This window comes from Siniperca chuatsi, linkage group LG21 (genome assembly GCF_020085105.1).
Source record: "Siniperca chuatsi isolate FFG_IHB_CAS linkage group LG21, ASM2008510v1, whole genome shotgun sequence".
In the NCBI taxonomy this organism is placed as follows: domain Eukaryota; kingdom Metazoa; phylum Chordata; class Actinopteri; order Centrarchiformes; family Sinipercidae; genus Siniperca; species Siniperca chuatsi.
The window spans coordinates 16265217-16283939 of record NC_058062.1 but is presented as its reverse complement, the minus strand read 5'-3'; the positions used below and the strand labels follow the sequence as shown (position 1 = coordinate 16283939).

The following is an 18723-nucleotide window of genomic DNA, read 5'->3' as shown; positions in this document are numbered from 1 at the left end:
ATACGGAACCGGTTTCCGGACTATCCCGAACACAAACGAAGACAACCTCCCCTCTTCTTCCCTTCCTCCCTCCTCCCCTTCACGCCTAATGTTGCTGTACCTCCAACCCTCCCCCCGTATCAGAGGAGTAGAAACAACAAGCCGCCATTTTGTTTGTGCGGACAGACCGTCAGAAACAGGAGATAACCGAGAGAAGGAGCGACTCCGGCAACCGACTGCAGCCGCTCCGGGAACCGCCGCGGAAAGAAAGAGTGGCGAAATCCTGTCCGTGTTAATCAAGCGAGAGAAGGCATCACCAAAAAGATAAGACGTCAGTGGAGGGAAAACCGAGTCGGTGAAATATATGTGTGCATGAGAAGGAAATACTCCGAAAAATCCAAGGAAGGGGGTGTTTTGCGGAGCGGAGAGGCGGAAGAGAGCTATATATTATCATAACGAGGAAAAACCTGCGAAAAAGGGAAAACATCAACATGAAAATTCATTATGTGCCCGTCGCGGAGGAAGGAAAGACCCCGCATAGACAATTATATAAATAAATTGCTGCCGGGCAGAAGGGAGAGGTGGAAAGAAAGACGGGTTTAAAGAGAAGGGGAAAATTGCCAGGATCAACACGAAGGGGGGCATTCTCCATCACAAAGAGTAAATGAGAGGATTTTGTCAGCCCAACATTTTTTAGGGGGGTGTCAACCTTAGTGTGCCGATCTGAAGCTTTCCGCTTCCGAAAAAGCCATAATTTCTTAGCGATCCGCCGTCAATTTCTATCACATTTTCGCCTGTCGCCGTAGCTGTGCTCCGGTTTTGGGTTAAGAGCTTTCTGTTTCTCTTCACTTGCATTGCCAAGACATCCTACAAACAGTGTGTGACAGGTATATTGTTGGGAATATTTGTCAGTCTTGCCGTTATCTGAGATTGCAAGTGTTTAAACCAAGCGAAAAGCTGAGGAGGAATCTCTTCTGGAGCACAAGATAAGTAACCCCACAGATCGTCCTCTGCAAAATAAAACTAATTGGATCAATCTGACTGCCCGCTGGTTGGCAATTCGCGCTGTGATTGCCCTCAAGAACTATTCTGTCAAAGAAATAAAGTCTGCATCAGAATCGATTGCACAAGAGGAGTGTTTTTTTTTTTTTTGTCAAGATTTTCTATTTTCAAGCTTTGCCAACCCTGCTGACTGCGATAGGCAAAAATCGCGCAAAAGGGTTGCAACAACCAAATGTGCAGTGCGAGTCCGTTCTTTCTGACCCAGTGCCTTGCATGGTCAAACACTAAGTGCACAGTTTAGTCCGCATGCACATGCAAAAGAATACTCATGCATGGAAATGTACATCCGCAATAGATTTTCATTTTATCTGAGTTAAGTGCAAGTGTGGGACTCCAGTGTTTTCACCTTTCTGCAGAACTGTTATACTATTTATTCAGTTACTGTCAAGCCAATGCAAATTGTTTTTCTCAGTATTGCACTCGAGAGTACCATTTACGCTTTAATTGTATTTTCAAACTACTGCTGGTGGCCTCCACATACCGGCTGACTGCCCTTTTGGTTTGGAAACGTAAAGGAATCGGTTGCATTGGCAGCAGTGAGATGTCTGGTCAGGTGAGAGAAATGGTAAATGTGACCGAGAATCTCATAACTGTTGCATGAGAGAAGTTCACACAGGAATACTCCTGGCTTGTGTTTTTGGATCACAATTATTATTTTCGTGCCCTGACTGTGACTCGCCACTGGACCGTTTCAGACCTGAAATACAGGATTTCTCCGCCGACTATGGCGGACAGGACTGAGTGCAGCACGGAGGACGGATCTTGGGACAATTTTAGTGTCGCAGAAGAGGCTACATGAGGTTGTCAGAGGGCCGCACGCTTGCCTTTTTTGCCGACTCCACCTTCCCACCTCCTCCTGATCAAATCTGTGAAGAAACAAAATCTCCGACAGGGGAGGGGGACTGATATCTGCAGAGCTGAATAAACCGAGAGGGAGAACTGTGAGGGAAAGAGTTCAACATTGCTGTCTTCTCCCCTACCGTCCCCCAAGCGGTGGGGGAACGATCAGAAGCATTTCCTAAAGGGATAAGGAGACGCAAATAAGGGAAATACGTTTGGCCTCCGTGGATCTACTGCAACTTTTTAATTCGTCAAAAATATGGCCGATAATGTCCTGGAGTCCGGCCCGCCTTCAGCTAAGAGGCCCAAGCTGTCCTCTCCAGCTCTCTCGGTGTCTGCCAGTGATGGAAATGGTAAGTATATTGTATGCATTGCTTAGCTGGAGATCAAACAAAAAGTAGCGTCGACTGTATGTGTATTAATCGCTGGTCAGTCTTAGAAGGAAGTCCCTGTGAAGTTGCACAGCAACTTAGTTTGTCTGACACTGAGTTGCTCCATAACTAATGCTTTTAAACATGAATATATTCTTAGCTTGATTAAAAAAGGGCTAGTCTAAGAATTAGGGTCGCTAAAGAGAAAACATGATGTAGTGCTGGCGGCAGGAGCAACTTTTCAGCAGGGATGTTTTGATGTTAGCCTCAACAGGCTAACTAGCTACTAACTATAAGATCCACCTCCAAACAATGGAAGAGTCGAGTCACCCCAGTTTGCTTCAAGTTGTCTAGTTACTTTAAAAGTGAATTAATTGGAAAGATGAGAACACATTCAGACTAAACAACGGGCTTCATAAATTCTCCGTAAACACAGAGACAAATGACCGTTTCCAAACTAGCTTTAGGAGAAAGTAACGGTAACCGAGCGAGCTAGCTAACTAGCTAGGTAGATAAACCTACCGGACCGGCTCAGCTGAACTCGGTAGCTGGCTAGCAGAGAAAATAAGTGATGATTAACTAGATAAACCTTATTGGTAACCAGAGCAACTTTTTTTCTGTGGGTACTAACCCTTTCCGTAGTCGCAGTAAAAACCGTTGGGGTCATGAATTTCGTGTACTTAACGTGTTGGTAGCCGATACTCTGTTTTTAGTGAACTATTGTCGTATACGAGCTAGCTATTGTTCGACACTTCATTAAAGTTGCGTATAGCATTGTTGTCCAGACGAAGATGTAGCTGTGTGTCCATTTTAACTGTGTTGCCGCGTTTAAATGAGAGGGCAAAATCAGCCGCCGTCTCAGAAATGTCTGCTTTCATGTCTTTTTTTTTTTTCTTTTTCAAAGGCTTTTACTTTCTCAATTGTAGTACCGACGAAGCCCATTCTTGTTCACCCTCCATTGTCTGACTCTGCACGGTGATACTGCGCTGCACTTCTTGCAGTTTACTTTTCAAAACGATTCAACACTTATCCCAAGCGGACCACTTGGAAGCCTTTCCCCTTAAATTGTGAATTAAACTATTATTGCAAACTAATTCACTTACACATATTGAGCAAGAAGCTGTAAACTCTTGGCATCCTCTCCTCTTGTTGCGTCCTGCTGTAACGAGACACAGAGGGAACCATAATGATTTAGGTATTCAGTTGACGCTGTTTTCCAGTGTGGATTATACAATCAATATTTTACATTTATAGCATAGCAATTATTTCTTATAACACAAAAACTTTATAGAAGTGTGGACTCAACTGTGCAAAGATTTCAAGCTCGATGCATGTTTAATTTCCTGCAGTATCTGGGCTCCTAATGCAGTGAGGACAGGCATGAAGGGATGCAACTAGACTGGTGCATAAACACTGGCACAGCTTATCTACATCGATGTTCAGGAGAATGTAGTGAGATGCTGACATGCCAGAAGCCAACTTAAAAAATTTACCGTGCAGGTTCTGTTTTCTTGGGCCCATCTGAAGAGAACAACTTGGTTTGTGACCCTTAAAATAGAGACATTACTGCTTCTTCTGTGTCATGTTGGATTGAGGTCTACTCAAGGAAAATGATTGCGAGTATACTGAAATGTATTAAAATCACAAACAACTTTCCCTCTAAATTGGCCTTCTGTTGCAGTGGATATGACTTCTGCTGCTTTCTCTGTTTCATGCTCGTGCACCACAGAACTGTAGATCCAATGCACACACCTACCTAGGTACGGTAGTGTTTACCCCTCTGCGGCTTCTCACCCTGACCCTACTGCGTTCACTCTCTGTGTTTGGCACTCCATCAAACCACAAACTGATGCCCAGGAGAAAAGTCCAGGTTGTGAGAGGCGGCTACTGCTTCACTGGCTGTCTAGCTTTGGGCTCCAGATTAATGGTTGATAGTTTTCAAAGTAATGTCAGATGTGAGAATTTGTCTTGAAAAATTGTGGCTGTATGTAGTGCACATGTAGTACATTTCTTGAGCTGTCAACTTTTGTGAGCCAAATCTTGATTTTGCTAGTAGGTAAGATTTTTGTTTCGTTTCCTTCGTACCTAGATTTTGGTTCACTCTTTGACCTGGAGCATGACCTCCCAGATGAGCTCATCAATTCCTCGGACCTCGGGCTGACCAACGGAGGGGATGTCAGCCAACTCCATACCAGTCTTGTAGGGCTCGGAGGAGGGATTGGTTTGGGAGGCCAGGATGCTGCTGCGAAACACAAACAACTGTCTGAGCTCTTGCGCGCTGGAGGACCAGCACAGCAGGGTGGCCCTACTTCCAACAGCACTGCACCTGGGGCTTCCATGGGGATGATGGGGGGTGTGAGTGTCTCCCCTGGTGGACCCCAAGGCATGCCCTCCCAGGGCCAGCCACAGCAACCTGGATTAATGCAGCAAGTTGGGATGGTCGGAGGGGTGGCAGCACTCAATCGGGCAGCTGCCATGATTGGCGCCCAGAAGGGCAACACTGGACAGCAGCAGCCAGGCCTGATGGGGGGGCAGGTGATGAATGGCTCGCCGAGAATGGGTTACCCTGGCAGTGCAGGCATGGATAACAATAGTAATCTGTTGGCGGAAACCCTGCAGCAGCAGCAGCAGCAGCAGCAGCAGCAGGGTGGTCAGCAAATGGGACCCGGGGGTCAGGCAGGGATGAGACCACAGCAACCCGGAGCACTGAACAAGGTAAGCACACTCAACCCAGCAGGGTCAGCCTTTACAGACACTCTGGTCGGCCAGAAATTCAGTAGAAACTATGTTATAACAAATCAGTTGTGGTAAGCTGCAAATTTTAACTGAGGCTAAGATGTTCCAAATGCCAGTCTAAACAAAGAGAGGTTTTGGTGCTCTGCTCTGTTTGATTCAGTTAAAACAGTATTTTCAGGTTTACAACATGAAAGGCAGACACATCTTTTCTGACCCGAGTGATACTGTAGTAGTTGCTCCTGTGAGACTGCTTCTCCAGAGCAGGTGCAGGAATAAGTGTGGTTATGTGTTGGACTCGCAGTCGCATCACTGTTCGCTCTGTGGTATTGATGGTTAACCTCCTTGCTAGTCAATATGCCACACAACGGTTTTGTTCTCAAGGTGTGAAGGCAGTACTGCAAATGACGGTGTTAAATTGTTTAGCATAACTAGTAGCATAGCTCTCTTTGCTTTACCACTGTGGTGGTGCACCAGCAAACACGGGATTTTTTGTAATGTCGTGTGGTTAAAATATGCATCAGTAAAGTGTATTTACTATCCATATTCAATGCAGATTAGCCTTGTTTAACTAAAAGAAAACTGTGCAGTTTAAACAGTCATTTTCACAAAAAGTTCAGATGTAGCGATGAACCATTTCATTAGATTTTATTAGTCACATAGCAACAATTAACAAATCACTTCATATTGTTGCTGTGCTGCTGTTGAAATAAAGAGCAGTTTGGCCAGATACCGACTGAGAGCATAGTTGGTGGTAACCTTGTTTGCAAAGCCTAAAAGTGGCATTTAGATCGTGTCTGTGGTATAAATTTATTGTGGAGAGAAAAAAGTAAGGTCAGGAGAAAGAGGAAGTGATACTGTAACTGAACAGTCGCAATGGAAATTCATTATATATCATATTTTAAAACAGTCCAGTATGTATTTGGATACTGTGCAGTATTGAACTACATACTATGTAGCTTTTAAACTCACGTATGATGACATTGTAATATCTCCATATTTCTTCCTTGAATGTTTGTTTGAATATCAGTTGACTGGCTGCTTCAGTCATACTTTCACAGGTCATAAAAAGTAATTGATTTGATCTTCTAAACTATTTTCTTCCTCCTACTTTTGTCTCCATACCGTCTCACCTCCTCCTCCCTGTCTCTCATCCTTTCTCTTTTCCTTCTCATCTTTCTTATTTCCTCTTTGCCCCCCCTCACCCTGCTCTCCAGATGAATATGATGGCCAATGCGGGCCCCTATGGTGGTCCGTACGGCCAGTCTGCTGGCCAGGGGCTGCCTGGAGCAGGGCTGGGCCCACAGCTCCAGAATAAGGCGGGCCTGCCCAACAATATGGCCACCCAGTTCAACATGGACAAGAAGACACCACCGGGTCAAGGCATGCCTGGGATGGTAGGATTTGTTTGTTTCTATTCTGTACAGGTGGATAAACTCTGTAGCCATCATAGAAGCAACTTATTTTGGTGTACATTAAGCTTGGATTTTAACTGAAGTCTCTTAAATGGTCTGAAGTAGATCTGAATATGCATATTTTAGCAACACACACTTTCTCATATTCCATCTTTTGACAAATCATTCCTTTTACGTTCTCACTGAAACCAGAACACAGTCACAAACGCATTTTGTGTCAGAGTCATCCTTGTCATTGTAACTTTCATTTGCCATTTGGATGAGATTCCAGTTTCTGGCTAAAGGATACGTTTGGTGATACACTATATTTTTCTTACTGTCAAAAGCCCAAAACCAACAATTTCTGTAACTTTCTGTGTGTTGACAATTTTTACTGATATAGCGGCCAATTTAGTGAATTGGTTACATTTCCTGACACCATCTGTATTTATCTAATGGTATACAAAATTCATGGTTTGGTATGTACCTAGGTTTTAAGGTCACGGTTCGGTACGTTGTCGGTACACCAGGAAAAACAAAAAAATGTATTTGTAATTTATTTTGAAAAACGTAAACATTAAACAGTGGCTCATTGGCCATGATTCTTACTATAACAGTTAAGGCACTCAAATACTCATACTCAATACTCATATTGTCAATAAGAAAAAATAAATAACAGAAATGTCAGTAATGCTCCATCATAAGACTCTGACATGTTAATTGCTGAACAGCTGCAGTCTGCGCTGGTTTATATAGGGCAGCCATTTTCGCTCTAACTAACTGGGAAACCTTAATGCTCCCATACAGTGGATCTGAATATCATGGGAGGATCCTCCAGTTCTGGTCTCTCATTTGTGTTTACCATTCGGAGGCAGCGACACTACATGAGCTTGACTAACTTGGCTAACCAGGCTAAGCCCACTAGCATGCTACAGTTGATAGACAGAATTTCTGTTCCATGCGTGCAATTAGTAGACATAGACTATTTCGACAGTAATAGTTTGTGTCACATGGTGTACCTATCCGAGGAAGTCGCATACCGAATGTCCTGTACCCAACAGTTCGGGAAGAATACATTTACCGCTTACACCACCAGCTGACACATTTAATCGGACAGCTGTGTGATGAATACTCATGCATCAGTCTTCCTCAAAGGCTACCTGGCACGTGTTTGATCAGCTCCCTGAAGATGGATGTCTATCGTCTGTTTAGCGCAGTATTTGCTGTTATCGTGTTTAATCAAGAAGCAGCATGATAACAACGCATGCTTTTTTTGGAAGTGGAGAAGTGTACGTCTATAAACATTTATGTCACAATGGAGGGCATGCGCAGAAAGAACGAAGCCAGACAGTAATCAGGTTAATTGTTTACATGATAATTTTTCTTTTGATTGGTTTATGAAAAGGTTTAAACTACCTCTCTACAACTGATTGAAATTTCAATTGGGTTGGGCTTGTTATTCTGATTGAGGTGTTTTTATATGGAGTTTTTTATTCTGTTTGGGCTTTTAAATCGATTTTTATAATCGGGATATTAGGCTCCATGTAAACGTGGCTACTGATACATTTGTTATGTTTTCATTTGCTAAATCCTGACAATATGACTTCAGGCTTTACAGTGTGAAATTCTTCTTTTTACTCTTTGGTAACATTTTTCTGAATGAAACTTGTCCACAAGCAGTGGAACAGGTAGCATACAGTGGTGTGAAAAAGTGTTTGCCCCCTTCCTGATTTCTTATTTTTTGCATGTTTCACACCTAAATGTTTCAGATCATCAAACAAATTTAAATATTAGTCAGAGATAACACAAGTAAACACAAAATGCAGTTTTTAAATGAAGATTGTTATTATTAAGGGAAAACAAAATCCAAACCTACATGGCTCTGTGTGAAATAGTGATTGCCCCCTAAACCTAATAACTGGTTGGGCCACCCTTAGCAGCAACAACTGCAATCAAGCGTTTGTCATAACTTGCAATGAGTCTTTTACAGCGCTGTGGAGGAATTTTGGCCCACTCATCTTTGCAGAATTGTTGTAATTCAGCCACATTGGAGAGTTTTCAAGCATGAACTGCCTTTTTAAGGTCATGCCACAGCATCTCAATAGGATTCAGGACTTTGACTAGGCCACTCCAAAGTCTTCATTTTGTTCCTCTTCTTCGTCTGTCAGCCTCAATAGAATGCTGTATCAAATTCACATCTGAATCCATATAAGGTTCGGCTATTATGCAACAGATGTTGAATAAACATTCGCAAACAGTTGCTCAACTTATCTCCACTAGGCCACTCCAAAGTCTTAATTTTGTTCTTCTTCAGCCATTCAGAAACCCCACAACATCCAAAGAACTGCAGGCCTCACTTGCCTCAGTTAAGGTCAGTGTTCATGACTCCACCATAAGAAAGAGACTGGGCAAAAATGGCCTGCATGGCAGAGTTCCAAGACGAAAACCACTGCTGAGCAAAAAGAACATTAAGGCTCGTCTCGTTTTTGCCAGAAAATATCTTGATGACCCCCAAGACTTTTGGGAAAATACTCTGTGGACTGACGAGACAAAAGTTGAACTTTTTGGAAGGTGTGTGTCCCATTACATCTGGCGTAAAAGTAACACCACATTTCAGAAAAAGAATATCATACCAACAGTAAAATATGGTGGTGGTAGTGTGATGGTCTGGGGCTGTTTTGCTGCTTCAGGACCTGGAAGATTTGCTGTGATAAATGAAACCATGATTTCTGCTGTCTACCAAAAACGCCTGAAGGAGAATGTCCAGCCATCTGTTTGTGACCTCAAGCTGAAGCGAACTTGGGTTCTGCAGCAGGACAATGATCCAAACCACACCAGCAAGTCCACCTCTGAATGGCTGAAGAAGAACAAAATGAAGACTTTGGAGTGGCCTAGTCAAAGTCCTGACCTGAATTCAATTACGATGCTGTGGCACGACCTTAAAAAGGCAGTTCATGCTCGAAAACCCTCCAATGTGGCTGAATTGCAACAATTCTGCAAAGATGAGTGGGCCAAAATTCCTCCACAGCGCTGTAAAAGACTCCTTGCAAGTTATCGCAAACGCTTGATTGCAGTTGTTGCTGCTAAGGGTGGCCCAACCAGTTATTAGGTTTAAGGGGCAATCACTTTTTCACACAGGGCCATGTAGGTTTGGCCCTACATACAGAATACATTTTTCTTCCATTTCTTTAGACGGAACAGAACAGAGAATGGGACCGGTGAAACTAAATCATCTGATTGGTGGACGCTTCACCGCGTCATTGGATGCAGCTCAGTTTGTAGCTTCATGTCGCCGGCTTCCATTGAAAATGACTTGATGCTTTGTCGCCGGTAGTCTGAACACAGCATAAGGGTTGGGGTCCCCTCCACATCCTTGTTCCGTCGTTAATCATGGGTCGTCAGGCTTTTTTAATAAAAGAATGCCTTTTTTTTTCAGGTTAGATTATTCCATCATATTTTCTTCTCCCTAATAAGGGGTGTGTGGGTGGTGCAGGTATGTGGCTACATACCAGTTTCATTTGGAAAAGACTTTTACAGACAACTCTGAAATTGACTGTGAGAAATTAATAACTGGTAGATAAATTATCTGCAAATAAGCTTACAGCTGTTTTAGACAAACTCATAGTCTTCTCAAAGGGGAAGCAGGTCGGACTGAGTCCTCGGGTGAATAGGAGGAAAATCATCAACGTGGTTGTCTTGCATGAGATTTTAGTGAAAAAGTAGCTCAAATCGGCATAACAATAATCTTCCCTACCTCAGTGAAATGAATCCTTTCAAAGTAAGATCAACCAAATGCCCTAGAGCTGCCGTGTCAGATTGCAATGAGTCACTGTAGGTTATTAACTTCCCTGTTCAAGTGATGGCAAACTAGGTTTGAGGTAAATTAGAATCAGTGTCTCCATTACATACATAGTTTGTCGACCAGAGAGACTGATTTTTCTACTCTACACCTCTCTTAGTATGCATCTTGGTCATAATTCCTTTAAAAAAGACAAATCAACAGGATCTGTATCAAGATTATGTGTTTTGCGTAGAAATGACTACTGGCCAATTATATTATCAGATTTTTTTCTCGCTCTCTTTTTTCACTCTCATCGGTATCAGTATCAAAAATCTAATATTGGTCGAGCTGTAATTCAAATGAAAGTTGGCCATTTGGGCAGTATTGATCAATGAGGCACTGATCATATTCAGCCTATAGAAGTGATTAGTAGTACTGTGTCAAATGGATTGTTGCATTATTTATAATGCTTATTGTTATTTGGCTATAATTAAACACAGGCTTTATTTTCAACAAAGAATGGTCTCATTCATTCTTTAGGTGGTTTTCCTGTTTTTAATTACAGAATTGCTGGAGGCATAGTTCTGAAATTGACTTTTTGCTCCTTTTATTCACAGAGCATTTTATAGTGCTTGATTGTTGAATCATTTAGGTACTTTTAACTCAGCTATTTAAAGGTATTAGACAAAAGACATGGCCTTTGCTGCCTTGATGAAAACCTTTTTACATGGTCTTTTGACAGTTAACGCCTCATCTATATCTAAATATCTAACTACACATGAAAATCTGCTATTCATGTAATCGTGTTAAAATATTTTTTTTTCCCGATGTAAGACTACAAAGTGTTGGAAAAATTTATAATTGAATTGATTAGTTAGCTACCAAGCTGTGATCAAATTGATCGTTAGTAGTGGCCCCATAATACCTGATCATTGCAGTCTTGTAAATATTTTTTTCTAACACTCGTCTATGCCTCCTCTCTGCTCTCTGTCCAAAGGTCTCTCAGCAGCCCGGAGCAGTTGGTGGTGTATCCGTCAGCGGAGCAGCAGCAGTGGGAGGGGCTCAGGTTGGGCTCGGTGCCGTAGGGGCGGGTCCCGGCACAGCGCCCCCTACCGCAGACCCTGAGAAACGGAAGCTGATTCAACAGCAGCTGGTCCTCTTACTCCACGCGCACAAGTGCCAGCGGAGGGAGCAGGCGAATGGGGAAGTGCGGCAGTGCAACCTGCCCCACTGCCGCACCATGAAGAACGTGCTCAACCACATGACTCATTGCCAGGCTGGCAAGTCCTGCCAGGGTAAGTCTGTTGAATTATGCTGATTGCTGGTTTTATGGTGTGTGTGGTTTATATCATAAACACTGGGCAGTGTTTAAAGTTGTCATGTATCTGTAGCAATTCTTTTTTCCTTTTCCCTTTTTTCACTTGTTCCTGTATGTTGTTTATATCCCTTTTGGTTTGCCTCCCTGTTTTTCATTGTATCGGACTGAGTTATTCTCTCTCTAGCTGGCTGTTCTGCTGAAGTTTTTCCTTTCTCCTTGTCTCATCTGGACGTAGTTTTATTGTACTGAATGACTCATACAATAACTTTCTTAGTCTCTGTCTTCTCTCTCTTCCTTTTGACTCTTCTGACTTTTCCCTTTTTCCTCATCCTTTTCTTGTCTCATTATTCATCTCCCTTCTTCACTCTGTCACAATTTCTCATTTCACTTGTTCTCCCTTTTTCACTTCTCTTCCCGTTTCTCAAACCTCTCCCTTTCTGTTTCTTTCACCCAGTGGCACACTGTGCCTCATCCAGACAGATCATCTCTCATTGGAAGAATTGCACACGGCACGACTGTCCTGTATGCCTGCCACTGAAAAATGCTGGAGACAAGAGGAATCAGCAGTGTGAGTGTTTCTCACTCCGTGGCTGTGTCTGTCTTTGAGCAGTATATATGCTCATGGCTCTTATCATTGAATTATTACACATTATCTACCATGAAATGATTGAGAATCCTGTAACTAAACAGTATAGTGCATGGCAGTGGGCTTGAATCCACAGATGCTCATCCTTTATCTCTTCCTCTCTCTTTCTCCCATCAATCCTTTCTTCCCCTTTCTCATTCTCTTTAAAGCTCTTGTTAACAGTGCGGGGGTGGGATTGGTGAGCTCTTTAGGTTCAGGGGTGCCTGGTGGACAGTCCAACACTCCGAACCTGAACCCTCCAAACCAGATTGACCCCAGCTCTATAGAGAGGGCCTACGCTGCACTAGGCCTCACTTACCAGGGCAACCAGATGCCACAGCAACCACCACAGGCCAACATGCCAAACCAGGGGCTGCAGGGCCAGCCTGGGATGAGGACTCTAAACACCATGGGTTAGTTTGTAATGACATTGTGCATATCACAAATTATATGGTAACCTACTAGGACTGTCACTGAGCATTGATGTTCATTCTTGGCCTTGCGGACAGCATGTGTGACAAAATAATCTCAAATCAAAGGTCCGCATACCAGATTTTTCAGAGCTTTCAAGCACTTTGAAAGCTGTTTTTTATCAACCATAACAGGTGGTTGTATACGCTGGATCGTCTTTGGCAATGGATGTGAATGACCTCTTTGATCTCTTCCAGCTTTCCACTGACTCCTGGTTGATAACTTTGTTGATATTTCAGTGTATAGGTTCCTGTCACATTGTGCGTAAAGGTTGTTTATGTTACTTTTCTACTATGTTAAGGTAGAAAATGTCCAGCTGAAGTTGAATCACTGTAGTTCTTTGGCTTGAAAATGTTCCGATTTAAAGATGCATCTTATATCTGCCCAAAATATTTGAGCAATTTGATTCTACAAATAATATCAGTATTTTTTCCAATTAAAAATCCTTATCCAAACTCTATAACTATCACTTTCCAGGAGGAAACTCTATGGGAGTGAATGGTGGAGTGGGTGTGCAACCCCCTAACCAGCAGTCCAACCTACTACCAAGCGCCATGTTGCACAGCAACATGACTGCACAGAGGTAGGACTGCTTTTCAATCATCACACCTATTTACTTTTTTTTAAGTCAGGCTACTGTCATATAACAAACTTAAACCAAGTTTAAATTAGTTCTGTATTGGCTAAAGTCTCCCCTCGCTTTTTGTCTGTCCCCCAGCTTAATGAATGATGGTGTGGGGAACCTGGGCTCCATGCCCATGGCAACTCCTCCTTCTGCTGCAGGCATGAGGAAGTCTTGGCATGAAGACATCACGCAGGACCTCCGCAACCACCTTGTCCACAAGCTGTGAGTCTGCTGCGTCCTGCAAGCGCACCCAAAAAAATCTCACTATGGGCAGGAGCTAATGAAATTAGAATATCAGATTATTTTCAGCGCTGGATATCAATTGGGTGACTCTGTCCTTTAATTTAATTGTAGCTGTGTGTCCTTTCTGTTTGTGCATGTGTGAGAGCAGCGTGCAGGCCATCTTCCCCACTCCCGATCCAGCTGCACTGAAGGATCGGCGGATGGAAAATCTGGTGGCTTACGCTCGAAAAGTAGAGGGAGACATGTACGAGTCAGCCAACAGTAGGGTAAGAAGCCAACACACGCAGAATGTAAAGTACTGTGGTATGACCATCCGTTTCCAGTTAAGGGATGAGCAAATAAAAGTGTTTATCTTATGCACTGTTGCGATGTATCCTGTAACATCCTCCCTCCCTTGTGTCGCATCCCTTTTAGGCGGAGTACTACCACCTGCTGGCAGAGAAGATCTACAAGATCCAAAAGGAGCTGGAGGAAAAGAGGAGGACACGACTCCAGAAGCAGGGCATGATGCCGGGACAACCTGGCATAGCCTCCCCAGGCCTCCCGCAAGGGCCTCCCAGCATGGGACAGCTGCCCATGGCCCTGGGGCAACCCCCAAGTTAGTAAACATACTGTTTTTACCTCCCTCACACACGTCTCTGTGTGCATAGACACACATGAATGCATGCACACATACTGCTGGCATGCAAATAATACAAAAGGAATTTTACTACTCAGCTTTTAGATCAGTCACGTTCATGTTGCCTGGCACATACATGACACTAAACACTGATCACATTATTCAAATCTTCAAATTAAATATAGCTCACGAACTAATGTGTCATTTTTGAAGTGGAGAAAAAAGAGAACACGCACACTTGCACACCACTTGTCTCATGCGCTAAGTAAGATTCCTGTTAATTTTATCACCCTGTCAGATGGTCCTCACGCTGATTCGTCCATGGTTCGACCAGCTGGACCCAATCAGATGGTCAACAGGATGCAGAATCCAGCAGGTACATTTCTAATATGTGTAAAGTACATTATTACAAAGGCTTGTTGAGCAGCCAGACTTATAGAAATTTATTTTGCAAGGACATTTGTAGAGGGTAATGACAAGTGTTTGATAAACCTCTGTAATTCTGTTGTTAGCGTGTTAGCCATGCTACATTCCGCAACTTATGCTTACAACCGTGACCATGCTTTTTGCCTCAGCACAAAAGTAACTGCATATTTGATCAAAATTTAGTTATAACCTGTATCTGACTTTCTGATATCTGTTTTACTATCTAAAAATATTCTGCATAGAAATATTTAATTTCTGTGAAAACAACTTTTTCAATTAGCAGTAAACCTCATGATCGATTGGTTCTCTGAAAACCGAGAGACGTGTATCATTATGGGAAGTGCCTTCTGGCGTGACCAATCATGGAAACTCCAATACCACCACGTCTGTCAGGAGACAGACCAATCATCTTGAGTTGTACGGGCAAGCCTGTACCCCTTTACAAACGACCCTGGTGCCCTACACGGCATTCTCGAGCGTATTTCTTCCACATACCCTACACATGCAAGCAGGAGTTACCCTGGTAACCAAAAGTTATCTTTTAAACCTTGCTCGGTATCTCACCACAGGAGATGTAGCCCATTCTCGAATTACATGCTCTGAAGCCCATAACGCCTCAATCCAGAATGGTCAACACCAAAAGCCCTCCCCATGAGCTAGCACAGTTAACATGAACCCACACTTAGGACCAAGTGCACCAGTGAAGGTGCTGTCACATCCAGGCGGTAAAACCGAATAAATGTCTGGGAGGATGTCCAACTAGCAGCAGCACAGATGTAACCTACACAAATGCCCCTGAATAGGGCCCATGAGGTGGCCATACCCCTGGTGGAATAGGTTCGCAGGCCCCTAAGGGACTGCAGTCCATGACTCTCATAAGCCAGAATTGTAGCCTCCACCACCCAGAGTGACAGGCACTGGTGAATCAGTGTCTTTCCTCTGTGAGAAGGGGCCCAAGATACAAAAAGCTGGTTACTCTACCTAAATGCTTTAGTCCTGTCCAAGTAGATGCGTACAGCTTTGATGGGACAGAGTGAATTAAGCCGCCTCCCACTCTCCTCTTCAAAAGGCGGTGGGTGAACGGCAAGCAGCTCCAGCGTGGGGCAGCTATAAGAAGACTTGCTAACCTTAAGCACAAAAGCAGGGTTAGGGCGCAACATCACCTTCCCATAGTCAGACGAAAACTGCAAGCAGGATGCGTGCACAGACAACGCATGTTATTCACTTATCCGTTAGGCTGATATCAGTGCCAGCAACAGGATAGTTTTGAGAGAGAGCAACTTTAAGTCAGCACACTCCAAAGGCTTGAAAGGTAGCCCTGATTGTTCAAAACAGTTGGCAAGTCCCGTGAAGGAACTAAAGGTTTACATCAGGCGGCAGCCGGCGTGGTCCCTTCATAAACCTCCTTATCAGAGAATGGAAAAGAAACTACTAGTCTGTCATTGGGAGGCTCAGAGGATGGATCTCTCTGAGTGCTGACTGCTGAGCCTCTGTTTCCACTAACCTTAGTTCCTAAGTCGCCCGCCTCTTCTTCCCATCTGGCGGGCGGGATGAGCAGCTTGACGTGGAAACGGAAGTGGCAGTGGCAGCAGCAACAAACTTTCTGCCCCAATGTTTTTGGCCCTGGGAACAATGCTGGTGGACCACTGGCTGCTCAGGCGACTGGAATCAGGGGCCTTAAAGCTCCCACTGCACCCTCTTGCTGCCACAACTGCAAAACCAGGGCAGGTTGGTGGTGTTGGGCGAGGTGTTGACCTGCAGGGAAGACAGAGATCGAAGACCTCCCCTTGCTTCTTCCTCAGGTCGCTAGCCTGCTGCATGGCGATAACAGCCTCCCCAAATAAGCCCTTACCGTGTGACGGGTAGAACGTGGAATCCATTATGACCTGCTTATCTTGGTCATGCAGGCTGGAGAGATTTAGTCACAGCGATCTCTTCCCCCGCCACAGCCAGGCCCATGACACGGCCACTGCACTGAACTGCACCTCTAGATAAACGGAGGATAAGGTCCGTAACAACACATATCTCCTCCCAAATAGCCAGACTTGGAGAGCCCTTGTCTAAAAAGTGGCCCATGTCCTGGAGTAGCTCAGCTCGGTAAGCTATAAGCAGGGTGACCACATTTAGATTCTTAACAGACTGGGCTGCTGACTTTCTGGTACATGGAGGCAGTGAAGTGTTCCATCTTGCCCGGCAGAGCGGGTCCAGGCGAGGTGGCTCGGCGGTTGGGATGGAAATGGTTCACCATAGCCTGCTCCACTATCGGGGGGTCTTGCGAGCCCCGGAACCTTGCTGTTGACAGTATCCAGGCCAGAGTAACCCTTAGTAGGAACTCTGTGTCAGAGCAGTTTGTCCCATTAGTCCCATTAGTTTGTCCCATTGTGACACCGATTCAATTTGACAGATATCAGCAGCAGTAATAATGGACACACAGCACACCTTGACGTGCTGGCTTGTTCCAAAAGCAGTTAGACTCAAGTAGTCCGCCACAATGCGACAACAACTACCCGAACCAACAATAAATGTATCCAAATTCAAACCCTGACATCAGATATCCACGCTCAGTGAATACCTTGATAGAGAGCAGTCAAATTAAAATCCAGACGTCAGGACAGCGGAGGAGCTCAAATGGTCTTCACAGGGAAGAAAGTGAGAATGAGAGTGAGCTACATCTCCTGTAGTGAGATACTGAGCAAGGTTTAAAAGATAACTTTTGGTTACCACGGTAACTCCTGCTTGCATGTGTAGGGTATGTGGAAGAAATACGCTTGCGAATGCCGTGTAGGGCACCAGGGGCGTTTTTTATAAAGGAGGACGGGCTGGCCCGTACAACTCAAGATGAATGTGCTGTCTCTTGACAGACATGGTGATATTGGAGTTTCTATGATTGGTCATGCCAGAAAGTGCTTCCCATAGTGAGATACCAAGCGAGGATTGAAAGAGAACTGTACTTTAGCAGTTAGCAGTGCAGTTAGTCTTTACTGCACTCTGGTTTGGTAATCTGTGTCTTTATAGGACTCATCGCCCTTACTGCACTCTATGCCATAGAAAGACCACTCACTAGACAGCTAAAGTAAGAGGGCTACATCAAGTGAAAGCTAGCTTGTGAGATAGCCGGGGCTAGCCTCAACTAAATATAAATCTAAGATTAGTTACTGATTTTCCCCTAGTTGTCTGTAAATGGAAAAATATATTTTTTGATGAACTGACATTTTGGTTATTCAGTTTGTTAATTCACATAAATAAGGCAGCAGCTAAATCAATTTATGATGGAAAAGGGAAAAAACAGCTAAACTCCTGCTAAAAGTAGCGATCCCACATTATCAGATCTAAGTAGCTGCCATGTCACTAATTGACTCTAGTGAATTTTATGTGAGTTGGTGGTTAAGCTTCCTTTAAATCCTATACTTAAATGAATTCATTTAGAGTGTAGTATCTGTATTTTTTAGGTATTGTGTGGGTTCTAAGGCAATGATTTTTTTGGGGGGTAAAATAATCAACCTAAAAAGACATGAAATAAAAGCATTACAACCTTTCTATCTGTCTTACAATTTGCCGTACAGCCTGAAAACTTGTTTTTTCCTCAACTTCACTGCTTCTGTAGTTAATGCACTCTACCTTTTGTTTGGCAGAATCACCTCATAAGTTTATTGATAAAGCAACAGGTCATGTGAAGGGTCAAACTGACCCCACTAGAGTACAAAGCACAGCCTGTTATGCTTTTACACGGTTCATTTTTGAACACATTACCGATCAAATATTTTATTTTTTCCCACGTTCAAACAGTTTGACTCTCTTATAAAAAGTGACAGCCCTAGTGTGAACACACCATGGGTGTTTTTGTTCTCCTTTCCTCTCATTCTGACATGATTTTCTGTCCTTTTTCACTTCTAGGAATGAACCAGTTTGGTCAGATGGGGATGCAGTCGATGGGTCAGAGGTCGACACCTCCTCTTCCTCTTAATGCTCCAATGAACCAGGTTGGCATCCCTGTCACCATCAGATTACTTAGGGTTATATTAACTTCATGCTGAACGTCACATAGAAATAATTTTTCCAAAATTGATACTCGGGCGTCCTAAAAGTTAAGACGATGTTTTCCTAACTTAAGTACTGTGAGAAATCTCAGCTTTGATTGGCATGGAGGAATGTACACCAAAGGCAGAAACAGAAAAACCACGTTTAGTGTAAAGGCCATGCAACAGTAAATGTTGATGCCTTTTTTTTTTTATCCAA

At 43.7% G+C, this 18723-nt stretch overlaps 1 protein-coding gene across 1 annotated transcript in view; it reads left to right on the top strand.

The window, feature by feature from the left end:
• Positions 1 to 71: 71 nt before the first annotated feature.
• ep300b (E1A binding protein p300 b) overlaps positions 72 to 18723 on the top strand; it is a 41345-nt gene continuing 22693 nt past the window's right edge. The window contains 12 exon segments of the mRNA XM_044182794.1: positions 72 to 2234; positions 4342 to 4967; positions 6203 to 6382; positions 11158 to 11455; positions 11933 to 12046; positions 12274 to 12516; positions 13052 to 13157; positions 13293 to 13421; positions 13591 to 13708; positions 13857 to 14040; positions 14360 to 14437; positions 18382 to 18467. Coding sequence (XP_044038729.1) covers positions 2141 to 2234; positions 4342 to 4967; positions 6203 to 6382; positions 11158 to 11455; positions 11933 to 12046; positions 12274 to 12516; positions 13052 to 13157; positions 13293 to 13421; positions 13591 to 13708; positions 13857 to 14040; positions 14360 to 14437; positions 18382 to 18467 — 2256 coding nt within the window. The 5' untranslated portion in view covers positions 72 to 2140.